This window comes from Mastigoproctus giganteus, chromosome 2 (genome assembly GCF_048544385.1).
Source record: "Mastigoproctus giganteus isolate SK-2022 chromosome 2, ASM4854438v1, whole genome shotgun sequence".
Classification (NCBI taxonomy): domain Eukaryota; kingdom Metazoa; phylum Arthropoda; class Arachnida; order Uropygi; family Thelyphonidae; genus Mastigoproctus; species Mastigoproctus giganteus.
In genome coordinates, this window is record NC_143576.1 from 22537590 (window position 1) to 22557199 (window position 19610).

At 39.1% G+C, this 19610-nt stretch overlaps 1 protein-coding gene across 1 annotated transcript in view; it reads right to left on the bottom strand.

Moving 5' to 3' along the window:
* Nucleotides 1-15181: 15181 nt before the first annotated feature.
* Nucleotides 15182-19610, bottom strand: part of LOC150089215 (proton channel OtopLc-like) — a 49845-nt gene continuing 45416 nt past the window's right edge. Inside the window, exon 7 of the mRNA XM_090389897.1 lies at nt 15182-16119. Within this exon, the coding sequence (XP_090246023.1) occupies nt 15182-16119 (938 nt within the window). The remainder of the gene's footprint in view (nt 16120-19610) is intronic.

Genomic DNA, 19610 nt, shown 5'->3' on the forward strand with positions numbered 1-19610 from the left:
TATACCTGGTTCCTGGGCAACGCGACGCTTTCACCCCTCTCCCTAGTGGACGAACCCACCACTTGACAGGTATATAGGTGCAACTGCATTCACGTAGGCGGTAATCCGATGTCAGTATGGACGGCCGCCGTAGCCGACTAATCAAGTGCGCGGGTGCATAAGTACACATGCCTTGGTTCAAGCCCGTGACTGCTAAATATGGTGCTGTTTCTTGTATTCTGTCTATCTTGTGAACTCCTCTGACCGTTTGGTCGTTCCAGAGTATAAACAGAAAATTTAAAATTTATAAACGTCGTGAGTTAACCGACTTTGAAAGAGGGATGATAGTGGGTGCTCGACGCATGGGTCACCCTATTGCGGAGGTGGTACAGAAATTGCACTATCCCCGTTCGACAGTGTCAAGAGTATATCGGGAATACGCCATTTCCGGAATAACATCTCATCGTGGACAGCGCTGTGGGCGGAGAAAGGTGGTGGATGAACGTGCCGTCGACGTCTGCCTCGCATTGTTTCAGCCAACCGAATAGCAACTGTGGCACAAAACATCGCCGACTTCAACGAGGGAGGTGCCACAAACGTCTCCACCTAACTATCAGGAGAACATTAACCGCAATAGATTATGGGAGCCACCGACCCACCAGATTCCCATTACTAACACCACGACACAGGGCTCAACTGGGAGAAAGAACATTGGCACTGGATCTTAGATGATTGGAGACGGGTCTCCTGGTCCGATGAGTCCTGTTTCCAGTTATTTCGAGAGGACGGGAGGGTGCGTACTGGCGGAAACCGCATAGCTTCGTGCGGTTTCCGCCAGTACGCACCTCTGAATGATCCAAGTTAAATGTCCATCCTTGCAGACCACCTGCATCCCTTCATGGTCATCGTGCACCCACAGGGCAATGGAATCTTCCAGCAGGACAATGTGCTTCCCCACAGAGCCGTGGTGACTAGAACATGGTTCAGAGCATTCCGCAGATCTTACCACCATGGAATGGACTCCACGTTCACCAGACACGAACCCTGTGGAAAGGTCCGTTCGAGCTTTGCATCCTCCACCCAGGAATGCGACAGAATTATGGACAACGGTACAGTAAGCAAGCATGGATGGAAATACCTGTGGAACGCTTTCGTGAACTAGTTGATTGAATGCCTCGCCGTGTGATAGCCCTTATCCGGGAGAAAGGTGGGCCTACCCGTTCCTAGGTAGGTATCCCACGGTTTCTGTCCACTCAGTTAAGTAAGAGATAGTCCTTTATTTGGTACTTTTAATTTTTCTTGATTCAAAGATTAAACAGAAGTCAGTTGATTCAGAAAAGGGATTCAGCAACCTGAGAATATTTATTCTTAGAACTGTTCTTGTCATTATTTTTAGGAACTTTGAAAGTTAAATATAAATTATCATTGTCAATTTTCAGTCGAGTTAACGCAACATGTGATGTTGCATCTATCTTCTTTGAAATATGTTTATCCTCTGTCCCTAAAACGAGAAAATCCCCTTTATCTAGACGAATATTGAGATGTCAAATTCATATTTTAATATGTTACACTTCTTCAAAAGTTTGAAATGTAGATAATATAATGCGAGAGATCTATAATTGCAGGGCGTAGTTTTTATGGTAGGAGAATAAAACATCCAATTGCAGAGATTACTGAGCAGATATTTTTAGGATTTATTTAAAAATGTTTGGGGTAATAGGAAAGACAGCGGAAATTGTTAAAATTTTCTGCCCAAGAACAAATTTCTGCCCAAGATCAAATTTTGCAGTATTTCAAGAAATAAAACCGTATAAAATTTAAGCCTAAAGACATCCAACTTACAAAATTGGAAATTGTACATGTTGAAAACTGTGTACAGGTGGGTTTCCATAGTCACAGATTTAGTGTAACTGTCAGTTTGATAAGTTTTGGAAGTGGGAGATAAAAAATTACAATTTTCTTTTCTTCAAGATTTAGGTACTTGTATGTAGTTTGTATTATAAAATAGCATTTTTACACAGAATTGATACATAGATATTCTGTGCTTCGCAACTTACTTAAGGCGGGAATAAAAGCCATTACAACGGATATATTGCTACGATACAGATTAATTGTAGTTATTTTTAAAAAAAAAAATGTATTAAATTATCCCAAAGAACAAACTCATCCACCCAGGGTGTATATGTCTGTAAACTGCGCATATTCTCTGGTCGGTTTGCTCGAAAAAAAAACTCAAGATTCCGGAAAAAAAAAAAAAAAATCTTGCGACCCTCGCCTGAGACCGACTGACTCAGCCACTGTGTTAAAAAGGCCCATAAAACTTCCTGGCGTCATTGACAATATTCGAACCCAGACCTTTTTCGCACGGTGTGGGGTAGGGAGGTGATTAAAACTGATAGGACGAGATTAATTATGAATTGATAATTCTTTTAAATCTCCTCTTACCATTCCGAATACATTCAACTCAGAGATGAAACTAAAAAAAATTCATTCTGGGCCCGCACCAAGATTATCGAATGGCTCCACGTCATCTTTAACAGCCATACCAATCCAGCCGTTAGCTTCCCCCCACCCACCCCCAGTGACCGATCTAGAGGAATTGGTAGGCATTGCACTGACGCCTCCTTTTAGTTTTCATACAGAAAGAAAACAGTAGAATAATCCCAAATAATTTCACTGCCAAGCGCATTACATTCTCATTATGCCATTTCTCTACATGATCATAAAACCTAAAAGCTACGTGCTGTCCTGTGCCACTTTTTTAAACTCCCTCATTCCACAGTACAGTAATTTGTTTTCTTGACATTTCTTCATGGAAATCAATCCCATTTCTAAAATGGATAAATCCGTTACGTCCAATTATCGTATTATTGCGTTTACCTCAACCCTTTCCACAATAAAGGAAAAATCCACAAACTACCAACTCAATCGTGGAATCTTTCCAGCCGATTAACGACCCGCCAGTGTGGTTTCCAGCGGTGATCCACTAAACCAGATGAGCAGCTCACGCTATTCATCTGGAAACAAATATCGTGGAAAAGGTTGGAAAAATTCAAGCTTTGCTCATGACAACGTAATACAAAGACAGAGAACGATGAACATATGAACCGAACATAACAGTTGAATGGAAATGAACAGACACAGTTGATTCCCAAGAAAGAAGAAATGCAGTTATGGGATGATACGATTTTCCAGTAGAAGAAAAGGTTCAGAATAATTTTTGGTTATAATGTCAACAAGTATATGATGTGCAATATATATCCCCGGGGGCTCACATCTGGTGAGTATGGGCTTGGCAAACCCAGGGTCCTGAGCTGGATATCATCATTCTTCTCTTTCTTGGTGATGCCTTTCTACTTCTCTCTCTCTCTCTCTCTCTCTCTCTCTCTCTCTCTCTCTCTCTCTCTCTCTCTCTCTCTCTCTCACACACACACACAGGGGGGGTAACTCGGGAATTTTTTTTTTTTTTTTTGGCTGGTGCAGCATAAGCCTCAGGCTTCCTTGTACCATATGGCTAATAATAATAATAATATACTCGTACTTTCTAATTAAAAAGAAAATAGAAAGATAAAGAACAGAATGCAATTTATCTTTCTTTCTTTTTATATATCAGTTTAGACCAGGGCCGCGTCAGTCTATATTTCATATAGCCTTTGAACGATGTAAGTAGACTTTGTTTAGTTACATCGTTCGTAAGTATGTAGATGTAAGTAAACTTTGTTTACTTAGTTTACAAAGTTTACTTACATCGTTCGGCCATTTTGGTACTACTAATACTACTGCTAACAGTAATACAAACGAAACAAGAAATAAAAAAAATAATTTTAATTTATTTTAATAATTTTTTTGGTAAAACTCAAGATCTTGGGTACTAGTCTATATTTTGATAAACGGACAAGAACAAAGCAGTGATTGGCAGGCGCCACAGGTGCCACTCACTGCTTTCTCCGCCCACAAGCAACACATCAAAGTCACGTGACATCGGAATACATCGAAGCCTCAATAAAGAGAAACGGCAATAAGGAATTAAAATAAGCGAAAATAAATACAATTTTTCATTTTGTAATTATTTTACTCCCCTTTTCCCACTTTGAATTTTAAAAGAAGACTGGTGAGCTGTATTTTCAAATTTTCATATTCTGATCTTAGAATAATTTATTGTGTTAACTGTGTTTGACGTGATTTAAAATGTTTGATGGATATTCAAAAACCCGAATGAAAAACATTCTAGTTATGAAAAACGAAAAAAGAAAGAAGAAAAAGAAAAAGCTTTGGGTAAAATAAAAAATTCAATGCTGAAATACAGTATATAATAAATGTTCCAAACCACTCTTGTAATAAGCCTACTCTTTCTCAATCTGAAGATTTCAGTGATGGTATTCATAGATCTACTGACGAAGGAACAAATAAAGGTCAAGTTGATATAGAATTAGAATCAGACCGGGCAGATTCCGCAGACAACTGATGTAATTGCAAATAAGGATGAATCAGAGCCTGTGAATAACAAGTACCCAAAAAACATCTGTTATTGTTTCACTATCAGATTTCAGTATTGATCCAGTTAAATGAAAAATAAACACTGATCTCATCCATCACGTTACCCAAAATGAGACGTCTCAGAATTTAGAGTGCAATTTGAAATCAACGTCTAAAAATTTTGGCGAAAAAGTAAAAAGATATGCAAGAAAATAACTGTTTTATAGGAAAATGGGAAATGGCAGGGTCGTTAAAAGAGACTAGCTAATATTCTCAGAATCTACTGGAAAAGTGTATTGTTATGTGTATACATTATTTAAGGATGGACTTAATGAGATATGTAATCAATTTCAAACTGGATTCGACGACTGGAAAAATGCACATGCAAGAACCACAACGCATGAAAAATCAAGTGCATTTCACTTCTATATCTAATATGTTGCAGTTCCAAAAGTCTACCCGGATTGACATAAAATTGCAAATCGAGAAGGAAAAAGCAATTAAATACCAGACTGAAGTTTTAAGAAGAGTAGTTGCGGTAGTAAAATTTTTGGTCAGGAACAAAGCAGTGGTGATAATGAGCAACACAATAATCCTACCAATGGCAACTTCCTCGGGTGTATTGATGTTCTATCTGAGTTTAATTGTTTTATAAAAGAGCATACGGAAATCCAGGAAGTGGAAATGTTTCGTACCTGTCTTCAACCACATATGAAGGATTTATCAATGTATTAGCGTCAAAAGTGTTGGCACACATCACATCTGAAATTAAAGAAGCCAAATATTACGACAACACAACATAGATTCAACTCCTGATATAAGTCACACAGATCAATTGCCAGTCATTATTCGTTATGTATCAAAAGATGGCGAAGTACATGAGCGTTTCTTGATGTTTGTTCCCATCGAAAAGCATGATGCGAAATATCTTTTTAACACGGTAGCGTCTGTTCTTGATAAACACGGAATAGATGTAGCAAATTACAGATCTCAGTCATATGACATCGCTGTTAATATTAGTGGGATGTATTCTGGAGTCCAAGCCAGATTCAAGGAAGTCAACAAACTAGCAGTATGGGTTCCATGTGCTTCACACAGTCTTAATTTAGTAGGGACCACATCCATAGAAAGCTTTGGCTGCCGTTAATTTTTTCGGCATTTTACAGTCGCTCTACACATTCTTTGCAGCCTCACCACAAAGATGGTCTAAATTGAGCACGATGGAGAATACAATCTCGATCAAAAATCTATCAGATACAAGATGGTCATCACGTTACGATGCTGCGAGATCATTGAAAAAATAAAAATAAATAAAAAAATACAGTAAAATTCATGCAGAATTCGTTGATATTTAAGAAGGCGAAGAACAAAAACCGACAGTGGTTCATGAAGCAAAAGCTTTGATAAACTGAACAGGTTAGAAATAGCATTAATGATTATCATTTGGGAAGATCTAAAAAACCATTCAGTGAATAAAGCAATTCAAGAACCCGGAATTCAGTTATACGTAATTGTGAAATTATATGACACTCTTCTGGATTATTTGATTGCTGCTCGAGACAAAGTAAAATTTGATGTAAAAATGGCAAAAGAATTCGTTCCAAATTCTGATTACAGACAATATGAAAACCGAAAGTGGAAAAGGAAGAAACCGCTTGATGAAATACCAGAGGAATTGGTACTAGCAGAACTAAGTGCAAAAGATACATTTCGAATTCAAGTTTTTTAACATATTCACAGAAATGAAAAATCGAAGCGCGGCATACAGTGCATTGCATGCTACCTTCAGTTTTCTTATAGATAAATCTATGTCAAAAGAAGAAATTCAATCCAAAGTCACAGCATTAGTCAACACCTACTAGTCTGACTTAGAAGTAGACTTCGTTGATGAATTCCTATTGTTTTCGATACTATACAAGGATAAAAAGTCTGTGGCAGAATTAATAAAGGATAAACAAATAAAAGATAAACTGATCACTAGTTTCCCAAACATACACATAGCGTTAAGAATTTATTTATCTATCCACAATTGGATCGAATGCTGAAGGAGAGTACAGTATTCATTTTCGAAACTTAAGCGCAGATCAAGAACGGTGTACGCTCAACTATGAGTCAAGATCGCTTATTGTCGTTGGCGCTTCTATAGAGCGAGAACGCTTACATAGAATATATATATATACAAAGTTTGTATATATATATTTATTTATTTTTTATGAAAACCCCATACACGAGAGGTATTAGAACCTATAGTACTTGGTACCGTGCTTGGGTTGGAGGTTGAGAAGACGAAAGAAGATATTTTTTGACATTAGACTTGAATTTCAGTAGACTGTAATTTTCAAGAAATACGTACGAAGGAAGGTTGTTCCAGAAAACAGCAGTTGAATGAATAAACGAGGAAGATGAAAAGTTGGTTCTGTGAGTTTGAAGTTGGACAGTAAATGGATGTTGGCTGATAGCGGCACGTGTTCAGACTGTTTTGAAAGAGAGAGCGGTAATAATAGAAGATAATTCAGAAGAACAGTGCCCATGGAAGTATCTGTAGAAAAGGCATGCAGCAGAAACAGTACATCTAGGAAACAGCGAGTGGAGATATCTGTTAGAGAGGAGTCATTAATTAACGTAACTGCCCTCTCTTCTGAATGGAATCAAGAAGCCTGAGAGGTTTTAGGGGCACCGCCCCAGATCCACGTGGGAACAATATTCCATGGTAGGGCGGATTTGCGATTTGTACAGAGTGAACAGCTGTTTGGAAGAAAAGTAACGACCAGAGTGAAGGAGAAAACCAAGTTTTTTAAATGCAGAGGAAGCAATATTTGTAATGTGCTTATGCCAAGAGAGATTAGGAGTCAGAGTAATCCCCAAAAGAGATATATCACCTTGCCTAGAAATCGGAGTGTCATCAAAGGTAAGCATAGGAGCATAAGAATCCTTTTTGCGAGATATAATAAAAAGACTGAGTTTTAGAAGGATTGAAATCAACTAAGTTGTCTTTGCCCCAATGGAGAATTACCTGGAGATCGGCATTTAAGGAATTGGTAGCAGATATTCGAGAAGTAGAAGCTGATTGAGCAGGGCAAGGTTTCTCAAAATGGAAAGTGGAATGCAATGTGCTATCATCGGCAAAACTATGGATAGGATTTCCAGTCAATAGAAGAAGATCATTAATACACAAGAGGAAAAGAGTGGTGAAAGAACTGAACCTTGGAGGACACCAGCATTAGTGGAGAAGTTAGAAGACAGAGAGCCATCTACCATCACCCTCAGAGAGCGATCTCAGAGAAAACTGGATAACCAATTACTAAAAACAGTTGGCAAACCACAAGATGGAAGCTTGTTTAGAAGACCTTTATGCCAAACACGATCGAATGCCTTTGAGATGTCAAGAGCAACTGCTTGTGTTTCACCGAACTTTTCCGTTGAATTTGTCCATAAATGGGTAACATAAGCCTGAATATCACCAGTGGATCGATACTGACGGAATCCATATTGGCGATCGTTGATCAGACGGAAGGTTTCTAGGTAGTTTAAGAGTTGGCGGTTAATTGATTTCTCCATTACTTCAGAAAGAGTAGAAGTAATTGCAATGGGACGATAATTGGATGGGAGGGATTTGTCATCCTTTTTAGGAACAGACTGAATATGAGCAAATTTCCAAACAGAAGAAAAAACACCTTTGGAATAAGAAAGTGAAAAGAGGCGGCAAAGAACAGGAGTAAGTTCAGGAGCACAGGTTTTCAGAAGAAGTGGAGAAATATCATCAGGACCTGGAGCTTTCTTAGCATCAAGATTCGTCAAAATCCATCTGACATCCTTTTGACCGAAGACCACAGAAGGCATTGAATGGATTGTGTTGGGAATGGTGATAGGTGTTTTACCAAGATCATTAATACATGAGTTGGAAGAGAAATGGGAATCTAGTAGATTAGCTTTATCCTTGGCTGAAGTGACAACAGAACGATCTGGTTTGGACAGAGGTGGGAGCAGACATGGGCAAAAGTTGCAGCCAATAGCTTTGGCAAGAGACCATAATGCTCGGCTACTATTAGGGCAAGAAGCAAGTTTTCTACTCTTAGCCTGTTCAAAATCTAGTTTGGACTGATTAATAACTGCTTTCCAATTGTTGCGAGCTTTGGTGTAGGCAGAAAATGAAATTGAAGAATTAGAAACAAGCCAATTACAATATGCAGCGTTCTTTTCTTGAACAGCCTTAGCAGATTTATTGGAAAACCAAGATTTAGATAAAGGACGAGATTTTAAAGTGGAGTGTGGAATAAAGGATTCCATTCCTACAAGAATAATTTCACTGACACGATCTGAGCAAACGTTGACATCAGAAGTTTTGAAACAGTAATCCAACCATGGAAAAGAAAAAAAGAAATCTCGCAGGTCATCCAATTTTGCATTCTTCTAATGCCAAAAAACAAGAGTTTGGGAACAGCCACGAGATAAAAGCTCCATTAGAGAAGAGACAATCACCAAGTTGGGATCCGAGGTGCGTAAAGGACCATTCATTTCGACCGCGTACTTAGAAGGGTTGTTTGTGAGAAAAAGATCAAGCGTGTTGGCTGTATGGTTAGGATTGTCCGGTATTCTTTTAGGTAAATGAACAATCTGTGTAAGGTCATTAGTAATTGCAAAAGCCTCAGCATCTCGACCAGCTGGGTCAGTGTGACTAGAAAACGGAAGCCTGCTGGAGTTGTGAACATTAAAATCACCAAGGAAAATTACCTCAATGTTAGGAAAGTTGGACTGGAGAAAGTCAAGTTGCAAAGAGAGGAAGTCGAAGAGCTCCAAGTAATTAGTGGAGTTGGGAGAACGGTAGAGACAAAAGATGAATTTGACACAATGAAGTAGAGAGATTTTGAGCCAGAGAAAATCGAAGAGAGGAGATTCCAAATTACCAAATCTCTGACAGGGAATATCGGAACGGACATATGCATACCAACTTTGAGGCGAAAGGAGTCATACAGCGAATAATTTGGGCAACTGAGAAGAGCAGCAGTTGAATCAACAGATAACCGAGATTCTGTCAGAAAAGGTACGAGGGGTTTGGCAGACTCTAAGTGGAAATGCACATCGTTGAGATTAGAACTGAGCCAACGTATATTTGTGAAATGAGCTAGGAAGTGTTTGGGAGGTTTAGATCTTTTTTCAGATAAGCTTGCTCTATTAGTTTGACAATTCACGGTGTATTGAATAGTAAGAAAAGTGCTGTATGAAGTAATGAAATTTTTGGATATGGCGTACACATGGTAAGAATATACCCAGATCCTTGACATAATGTGGCCTCGACAATGTCCCCGCATACACACTACTCGGACTCCCTGCAGTCGCTATCTGGCAGAGTAGAGGTAGCAAGATTATACACTCTCTGATCCGGAAGCCTCCTAAAGAGTTACCAATAGGTTCGGTCCGGTGTGCTAACTAGCGGCCGGCCTGCGAACACCGTTTTAGAGCTGTACCCTCCAAATGTAAGGAAGATTGGATCTCGCCATGATGTTCATCATAACCTCAAAAGCCATCAGTCATACTGCATAATGGAAAAGATGGGAAAGGGTTGACTGGAACTTAGCTCTGGAGACTAAACATGGGTTCCACCACTTCAAGCCTTCAATAAGCAAAGTGGTGGTATTGCACCGGTTGATGAGAGTCATATACCACCTAGTATTGCCTGGTAACACAGAGGGGCATCACACTTCGACCTCTGCTTACGTTGGTTCACACCTGGGTGGTCACCCACAGTGCTTGTGCATGGAGGTTATACCCATGATTACTAACAGCCCCACCATCGTGAAGGTGCAAACAGAGGATTTGGCTGTCACAGACCGTCCAGACTTCGCCGAAATTGGGTCCACTTGACTTGAATGTCACCCGAATATCAGCGTTTTAGGCTCCCAGGTAGCAAGTACAGCTTGTCTAGCATATCTGAGAGAATGTCTGTGATAACTTCAAGGACCATTACCCGTCATATGGACTTCCAGGCCGTTATTAAAGATTTTGCTACTACGAGAATCCGAAGCAAGAAACTTTTGTAATCTTAAGAAATGTTACAAGTAATCTAGATATTGATGATATTGTAGATTTTTTTTATTTTTAATTTCCAGTATAATGTTAAAGTTTTATAGTTGCATTATTCTTAAGTCTGAAAACCTTTTCCTTCCTATTTTTCCTCCTTCCTTCGTAGGCCCTAGGCACGGTGCCTAATGGGAAATTCGGCCCTGCTCATCAATCCTCACATGCCGGACTGCCATACAACAATTTCGGAGTCACTTGCTCCATTGGGACTGAACAGGGGACAACAAACAAAAAAACGGAAAATAATATGTGACAGCAGCAGAGAATAATATGCAAAAGGCACAATAACGAAAGCAAAAAACAACACCAAACACCACAAGCAAAAGGCATCAAAAAAATACTAACGGCACCAGGAAAATGGTGACAACAAACCAAACGATAGCTTTACACTTCCCTCCAAACCAAACTAAATTCACATCCAATTACACAATCAAAAACAAAAATTACGCATTCACAATAATCACCCAATCACAGAACTCGACCGTACAATATCTCTGTTTAAGACTATGCCCACTGCGCAGAGACAACTAGTACCCACAAGGGAACACAGTTCAATGAACAGTTAACGTTGCTGAATTAGTCGGTCGCAGGCAAGGATTGCCTGGTTTTGTTGGAAGATTTTTGCCCAATTTTTATTAAAATATTGGTTAAAAAAAGCTATTTTTTAATAAAAATTGAAACGTAACACCGATCTTCTATGAGTAACAGAATAAACAAATGTATTATTCATTAATTACTCAATAATTTGTAAATTTATAACAGAAAAACTCTTCAAAAGCAGCAACTTTAAGATGATCAGTTCTTGAAACAAGAGCTTGCCGTGCCTCGGGAAGAATGTTGATATACTGTAATCACCGTCCTCCCACATCCGTGTAGAAAAAGGCTAGGTTCGAATCCCGTCAATGACTTGAGGAATTTTTACGTGTTATTTTATTTATTTATTTTTTTCAGAAGGCCATAAGGGAACACAGTTTAATGAACAACTAACGTGGGTGAATCAATCGGTCGCAGGCAAGGATTGCCTGGTTTTGTTGGAAGCTGGGTTCTTCGTCCAACAAAAAATACACGCAGTTTACAGACAAAATATATACTGCTTGCTTGAGCGCCAAACCTCCAATCATCGTATTTTCTGCTTTTTTTTTTTATGGAATAAGCGGAATTTCCAGCATTTCGGCTAATTACACTATACAATATATTAATACATTATATTAATGGCTGTCAATAGTAAATTATATCCGTGTAAGTGTTGTCTATTGAAGTGTGTTTAGGGAATGATTTGCATTTGAAAAACCAGGAATAACTGACCTATTTTTTACGCCTGAGATCAGCTAACTACAGCTTCGATTGAAGATGACTTTAGAAATTCCCTCTTTCATTGACGAGAATCAAACTTAGCCTTCTCCAAACACGTGAAAAGTGGCAAAACGACTATACTCTCACGGAGGACACAATATATGGATAATTTGAGAAATCTGGGGGGAATTGTCGGATTTCTATTTTGTCCGATTTTAATGAAATTTAAATTGGCTCGACAAACAAAAATTAAATATAAAATTTCATGAAAATCGAGTTGGTTACATTGTGATGGCAAAACATGAAGTATATAGACGCTTTGCACACTTTCGAGCACACTTTAATTCTGTTGGCCCTCGTGGGTTACACGGTTGGTAGGATCGCCGTACTCCACACACCAGGTGGAAAAGACCTGAGTTCGACTCTCGTCGATGACGGGAGGAATTTTTATGGGCCCTTTTCACAACGTGGCTGAGTTAGTCGGTCTCAGGCGAGGGTAGCATTTTTTTTCTCCCGGAAACTCGGGTTTTTCGTTCAGTAAACAGAAAATCGACCTCAGAACACACGCAATTTTCAGAAAATACACGTGGAGCAATACGGCCTTAGTTGCTGATGTTCCTAAAACCCTACAACAACAACAAATTCAACTTGGGTTGTTTAAATAAAAAGAAAACAATGAAACTGAAAAGAATGTTTTTAATCGATGCGTGTTAACAGTTTCTTGTCGAAAATACATTTTTAAAGACGTTATGATTACTAGTACAGTATCGGCAAAAAGTTAAATCATATTTCAAAGAGCCTGCGTAAAATAATAACAAATAATATTCACACTACATTATATTATTGCTATAATAGCAATACAGAGGCCACTAAAGAATCAACAATTGCAATTGGATAAAAAAAAAAAATTTGTAAGAGAAATTTCAACAGACTCCTTAAATTCAGTTCACCTCACCCCAATATCAGTTGATCGACGCACTAAATAGCTTAGCACCTACGGCCACATCCGGTGCCCACTGGATTTTTCAGTTTATGCTGAAATGCCTCAATATATTTATTGCTGATCCTATCCTGTCGCTATTTCATAACATCCTTCATCAAATTTTTTTCCCTTCTATGTGGCACTGAACACATGCATTTTAAAGACATTATACAGTATACGAAGCAATATAGCCTTAATCGCTAATGCTCCTAAAAAAAAAAAAAAAAAAAACTAATAACTAATGTCTTTCTAGTAAGGCTGCTGAAAATACGCTCTGCTTCTCCGCCCAGTCACTTTCACCCAATTTCTTCTACATCAAGCCTATTAAAGCTCTTTGCCGAATCTCTTCTGAAAACGTTAACCACCCAAATAATACCACAACAGATACTGCAGATCTACTACGGTGAAGATCCACCAGTACGAATCTAGTCTCTATCACCACCAAGGTCTTCCAGGCATTTGAGCACGGCTCGGAAATCACCTTTACGTATATCGACGTCCAGGCTGTATCTGATGCCATATCCGTTCATGTGTTGGCAAGCCTACTACGTATTACCTCATTTGTGGAGTCGTGTTGTGATTTATTCATACAATGCTTGAGAACAGGTTTATTATGTTCGCGATGGCAATCCGCATTACACCAGGACTATTACAGCCGAAGTACCACAAGCGGGGCCCTGTCTGGTATCTTGTTCTCAGCTGCTCTTATGCCGTTCGTGAGGGGCCAAACTGACATCACATGATGACATAAAACTGTTCACTCCTATCAACCCTGGAAACACTGTTGACTATATCGATGCCTTAATCCTACAGAAAATCTAGAACCTCGAGGCCCTCTCTGGTTTTGGTCTTCACATCGATCTGGAGAAGTTGAAACAGTTGACATTCCCGCTCAAACGGAACCCAGCAATGGTGAAACCCATTTTAGGATTCGTGCTTTCTGCTGTCCAACAACATACCGACTGTCGCGTTATTTTTGACCAAAAGTTCTCCTTTCTACCACATATAGACTGTCTGCAATAAAATTCTACCGACTCTGGTGGATGCTTAAGCAACAACTTTCACACCTCCATGACCAAGATTTTGGGTGCAGATACATTAAGACTTGGGTATATACGGTCATTCTCTATAGCGCCGAAGTTTGGACTTCAACTGCTACGGTTGTCGCGGGGAATTCTGGCTATTAAAGTGGGTCATATGGAAATTTCGGCTTCCACCTGCACCAAGGACCACCCAGATGGCGGCAGTTCTTAACATCAGACGTCTTCCAGCAATTATTCACGAGAGAACACAGGAATTTGCTGTCAAAATGCGGTTGGCATTATTTCCGAACCAGACTTCTGGACTAACTGCAGATGAAGGATCCAGGTCCCAAGCCTTAGGGCCGCCCCAGTCCTTCAGGCAATCCCAAGCCAGTTAAAGTTATCTGATAAATTCCTACCCATGCAAATGCTGCAATACATATACTCCTTGGATTGCGACCTCTGCAAGTCGATAAAAAATATAGGCAGAACCTGTTCCATCGACTTCCTTCTCAGGCCCAAGTCACAGGATATTATAACCTGCTTCCGAAGATCTCTCCATCACTGACAAGGATCCACCATTCCAGTTTTCCAACCTACCTGCGCCTGCTCAGATGACTGTCCTGCACCAGAAAAGGACTTCTCCCTAGAAAATAATTTTACTAGCCAACACGCTGTTGTATATATATTTTCATATGTAAATTTGTAATTTTTTGCTCCAAAATTTAATCTTACAGTTGTATAATTTTTGTATAATCTTTATTCTCACCTGGTTTTTATTTTATTATGTTGTGTTATCATGTCATGTAGATCCCAGCTTGTAGCCATGAAGGGTGTTGTGTACGGCCTATGCCTTATGTATATAATAAACAGTATTCCTTCTTCTTCTTCTAAAATACTAATAGAAAAAAGAACCGTGCTGCAGGGTGGCACATATCCTTTTCGCGCCCCCGCAGAAGTACTGATGCAATATATCCGCCGGCTACGGGAACAACTAGAAGTAATTCAAGATATCGAATTATTTCTAGTTGTTTGTGTGCAAAATCATCATCATTGATATTGCACACAGAGCATCTCCGACGTGTGTCTGGCAAGGCGTTCACAGGTGTCGAGCGGCACCACTGTCAAACGTAATCTTTCTACTGAGGTTATAGAAAAAAAATTTAGAAAGTAATGGTGCGCGGCAAAACATCAGCAGGTATTACGCAGTATTTCTAATGGAAATATTACACAGTTAATACCGGCGAGCGTGCTTGTCCACTTGCAGTCCACTGTTTTGTACCCAATAAAGTGCAATTATATACGACTGTATGTTGAGAGGCAGTTTTATTCACAATATTTATCGCGCCCTTCACTCGTCTTTTTCATATGCTGTCTTCCACATATCTGCCAGACACACAGAGGAGTGAAATCTGTAGAAAAGCATTAGCGGTAGGGTTGTGTGTCCAAGAAACATCCAAAATAGTTCTCCATAGTGATGACGTTGTGCATGATAGTGTTCCACGCTCTTCAACTCAAAGGTGTTGACGATCCAGAGAGTCAGGTTACATATTATAAGGAATATGATGATTTCTCTGCCAGGTTTCTTGAAGCGGAGTCGATGCGATTCACTGCATCTTCTCAATCCGTCAATAATAAATGGAGTTTGAACCACTACCTGCACAGTTACCAGCAGATGAACCACAAGGCGCTTGTAACTTCCTATTTGGAATTCTGCAACACTAGACAGGATACCATGAACAAAATAGAAGGGAAGAGGTACAAATAACAGAACATTATCCAGAAAAGTGATAGGATGTAAGTTGAAGTCTAATTTAGAAATCTGGCAGTAAGCTATAATCACTGACAAAAAAGATATGACTGTTAGAAGACCATCTTGGAAAGTATGGATCTCAACTGCTCGTTGTCGATAGCCATCGGTTGTCATAGCAATGAAGAAGACAATGACAGTAACTACTGTGGATAACAGAAGAAAGAGTCCTGCAAAAAGCCCTTTGTTGGAAGCATGACAGTCCGCATTAATGACGAGATTACTCTGATATGTAATATCACCAGTTCCATCCTGGTTCATGATCCGGTGCTGGAAATGATGAGGATTAGCTCTTGAGTGTTCGGATCCGATATTTTGCCATACGACGAACCACACACCTGCTAACAAAATATTATATTCGATGGCAAATGGATAAAGGTAAGGGATCGCCATCATTGAACGGCTGGATAGAGTGGAGTCACCACGACATTTGAGACGAGAAGAGTTTCGTTCAAGAATAATTTGAATGCGCCCTATATCTGAAAAAAAAACAAAAAAAAAAAGAAAAAAACCGTAAGATTGTAATCATAAAACAGTTGATTGAGATGAAAGTAACAGTTCATATTTAAATGCAGGGTATACATTCAAAGGTCTTTTTCCAACTTCACAAGAAGCATAAAACTAATATTAATTACAAAATAAAATGAATTTAACTTTTTTAAAATTTTGAATACACCTTTTATAGTTATAGGTGATTCGTATGGAACAGACTTTTGTTTTCAAAGGCAGCAGCCAAACAACAAAGTTAAATTAATTGAGGCCACCTATCCTCCGGGATTTCCCAGTCTTTGGGTAGGCAATCTCGATGAGATGAGATGAAACACATAGAAGGCGACTTACCTAAATCGCATGATCCTCTCTTTCGCACAAATACTGATTATAAAATTCCAGAGTTATAGTTTAATTGCGGAGAATACGAATGACCTGTGTTCTCCGCCATTAAACTATAACTCAAGTGATGACAGTAACGTACTAAAAGACCTTCTGCAATCCTTATTAAAAGGTAACAAAACCTTTACCAGTCTTCTGCATTCAGACAGACAATAAGGGAATGCAAGGAAAGTCTCAAGTAATATTAGCAAACCTTACCAATGACACCTGGGTGTGTTATTAACATGTTTTTGGATAAATACTTCCCAGACTCCAGACTGTTAACCCCCTGTGTCAGAGTGAACTAGAAGATGACCCCCATCCGCCACAGTGTCATAACGATCGTTACACCATTTCTCACAGCATTGTGAATGATAATACGCAGCCGCCAACCATTTGCCACGTTCAGACGTCTTCCTCAGCTTATTCTTCCGCTGACTCCATCTGCTCAGAAAATAATGAAAATGTGGCATTTACTGCAACCCTCCCATAATGTCAAAGTGGCAAGCAGGGCTGAAACAGTCAAGTCAACCCAGACAACTGCAAAATTTCAAGAGAAACAGTTTTCACTTTGAACATAAGAATCCTCAGGATGATTTGTGTATAAGGAAAGTAAAAATATCAAAAATGGATGTAGAGGTGTGGTGATGAGACAAAAACAGGGCAAAAATTTTTGACCCTTTGTTCAGGATTATTATCCAGACTGAAGTTATATAGGCACAGGCACGACCAAGAAGAGTTCATACATGGAACTGCTGTACAGTCTACTCAAAAATCTGTCCCGGGAAAAGCTGAGGTTTTCATAACACGGCTCCATCCACGTACTAGTTCGTCATCCGTTAAAGAACTAATTGCCAATAAAACTAGAATGCAAGTGCAAGTCAGAAAGATGAAAATAAGGCATTATTCGCACGCATCGTTTCACGTTTCCTGTGAATTCCACCACCTTCAGAAGATACTAAATCCTCATATTTGACCATATGGCTCGAAGATAAGGTAGTTTCTCCCTAGCAAATCATATACACTGAAGACACACGCCTAGCAATTAAAATCAAATAAATCTAGATCCGATCATATTACTTGCTTATTTATTTATTTATATATGCACGTTTCTCACACACAGGGCACACAGACCCTAAATAAAGGTGAGAACGCTAGGAGTTACAGAAAATACAAAACAGTAATAATGATTTTAATACAAAATTAGAATTAAAATATATACAAAATTTACATTAAGAAAACAGAGTAAGAAGCACATTCTTATAGATAGATGGATTAAGAGTTAGATCAATATTGTAATTATTCAATACCTGAAGGAAATGAAACAGAGGACTACCAAGTAAGTGATGAGTACGAGGAACAGGCAGTGAGAAAATAATTTTATAACGAGAATTCAAACGGAGTATAGCGAAAGGTATTTGTTCAAGAAGAGATGAAGAATCGATAACAGAGTTTATGATATTGTAGACAAAAAGAGACCCATGGAGTTGTCGTTTAGAGTGAAGAGGAATGATTCTGAAGCGACCACAAAGAGCTCCATAATTTCGACGGTGAAAGGCAATGCCATTTCGATTGCATAACAATTTAATGAATTTAATTTGAATTCTCTCGAGTCTGTGAGAAAGATATTCCTGTTGTGGGGACCAGATAATATGCCGCATATCACAATAATCAAAAATGGAAAGTATAAGCTGCTTGTAGAGAAGAATTATAACTTTGTCACTCTTGAAAACAGAGGAAGAACGCTTGATTAATCCAAGAAGTTTAGAAGTGTGGGATATTACGTGATCAACGTGGGAAGAGGGATGAAGGTCAGATCGAAATAGGACACCTAAATTCTTGAATACCTAAATGCTTTCTTCAGTGTTAGGAGTATCTGAAATAAATTATATGCCTTCCAAACCCTACAATTTTATGATGAAGTTTCAATAATTTGTCTAACGGAAACCTGGCTCAATCAAAACAGATACATTGACTTGCTGAGAAAATTTATGAATCCATCACTTTAGCTGGTAATAAAAGAACGGACAAAAAAGTGGTGGAGTGGCATTTATCTTTAAAAAGTCGATCCCGATTTGCATGACTACAGAGAGTTCAACTTGTAACTTTGAAGCGATATCTGCAAAATTTAAATTTCGAAACTCAGAGATCCAAATATATCTTATCTACCTCCTGCCAGATCATATCCCGGATACTAGGATGGAACTGCACATGCATGTGTATATATCACAGAACTTGCAACCAACTTATCCAATTTTCATAATAGGAGATTTTAACATGCCTCTTCGGATTGAAAAAAACGGAAAGAACTGCAAGAAGGCACTAACCCAACAAGGGCAAATCGGGTGTTGAAACTTCTACACTGCTCGATAAAATTAGCAGAACAAAATGATTTTCATGAATATTTTATTGTGAATAGTGTCGCCGAAGGCGAATATTTGATATTATAGGCATCTCGGTATGCAAATTCCGAGTATCCAATAGAAATCGATCTACCACCTTACAGAGCCACACATTATGCATATTATTCATGCTTTAAAAAAAAAAAACACGGATTGCGACGACATTAATTCCCGTTTTTTGGCTTGCTCAGTGGGATAGCCACATCTCCAGTACTCAGGATAGCAAGTCATCGTTGTTTAGATGATTCTTTGAAATGGCCCTCAGTTGGACGACTTGAAACCGAGCAGTCGCAGGAAGAGGTGGCACGTTGGCGTAATTTGTCCCGCAGTGTCGTCTCGGTGCTATGGAGCAGTTTCAGGAGACAGGAACCATTACAAGAGCTGACCAAGGTCGCCCAAGGGCTACGTCAACCAGAACACACCGCTATCTGGCTCCAACGGTAAGACGAAACCTTGCGATGTACTGCCATCAACTGTCTCTTGAGTTGCCACGGACACAGGTGAAAACATTTCTAACCGGACTGTGTTAAGAAGTCTCAATTCAAGTGGACTCTACGCAAGGAAGACAGTGGTTTGTATCCCATTAACCCCCTGCGGTACATAGGGGAAACCCTGGAGATCGCCTCAAAAAACAATAATACCTTAAATCCCATTAACCCCCCACTAGTGTCTTATATTCTTTAATCTTCGATCTTTTG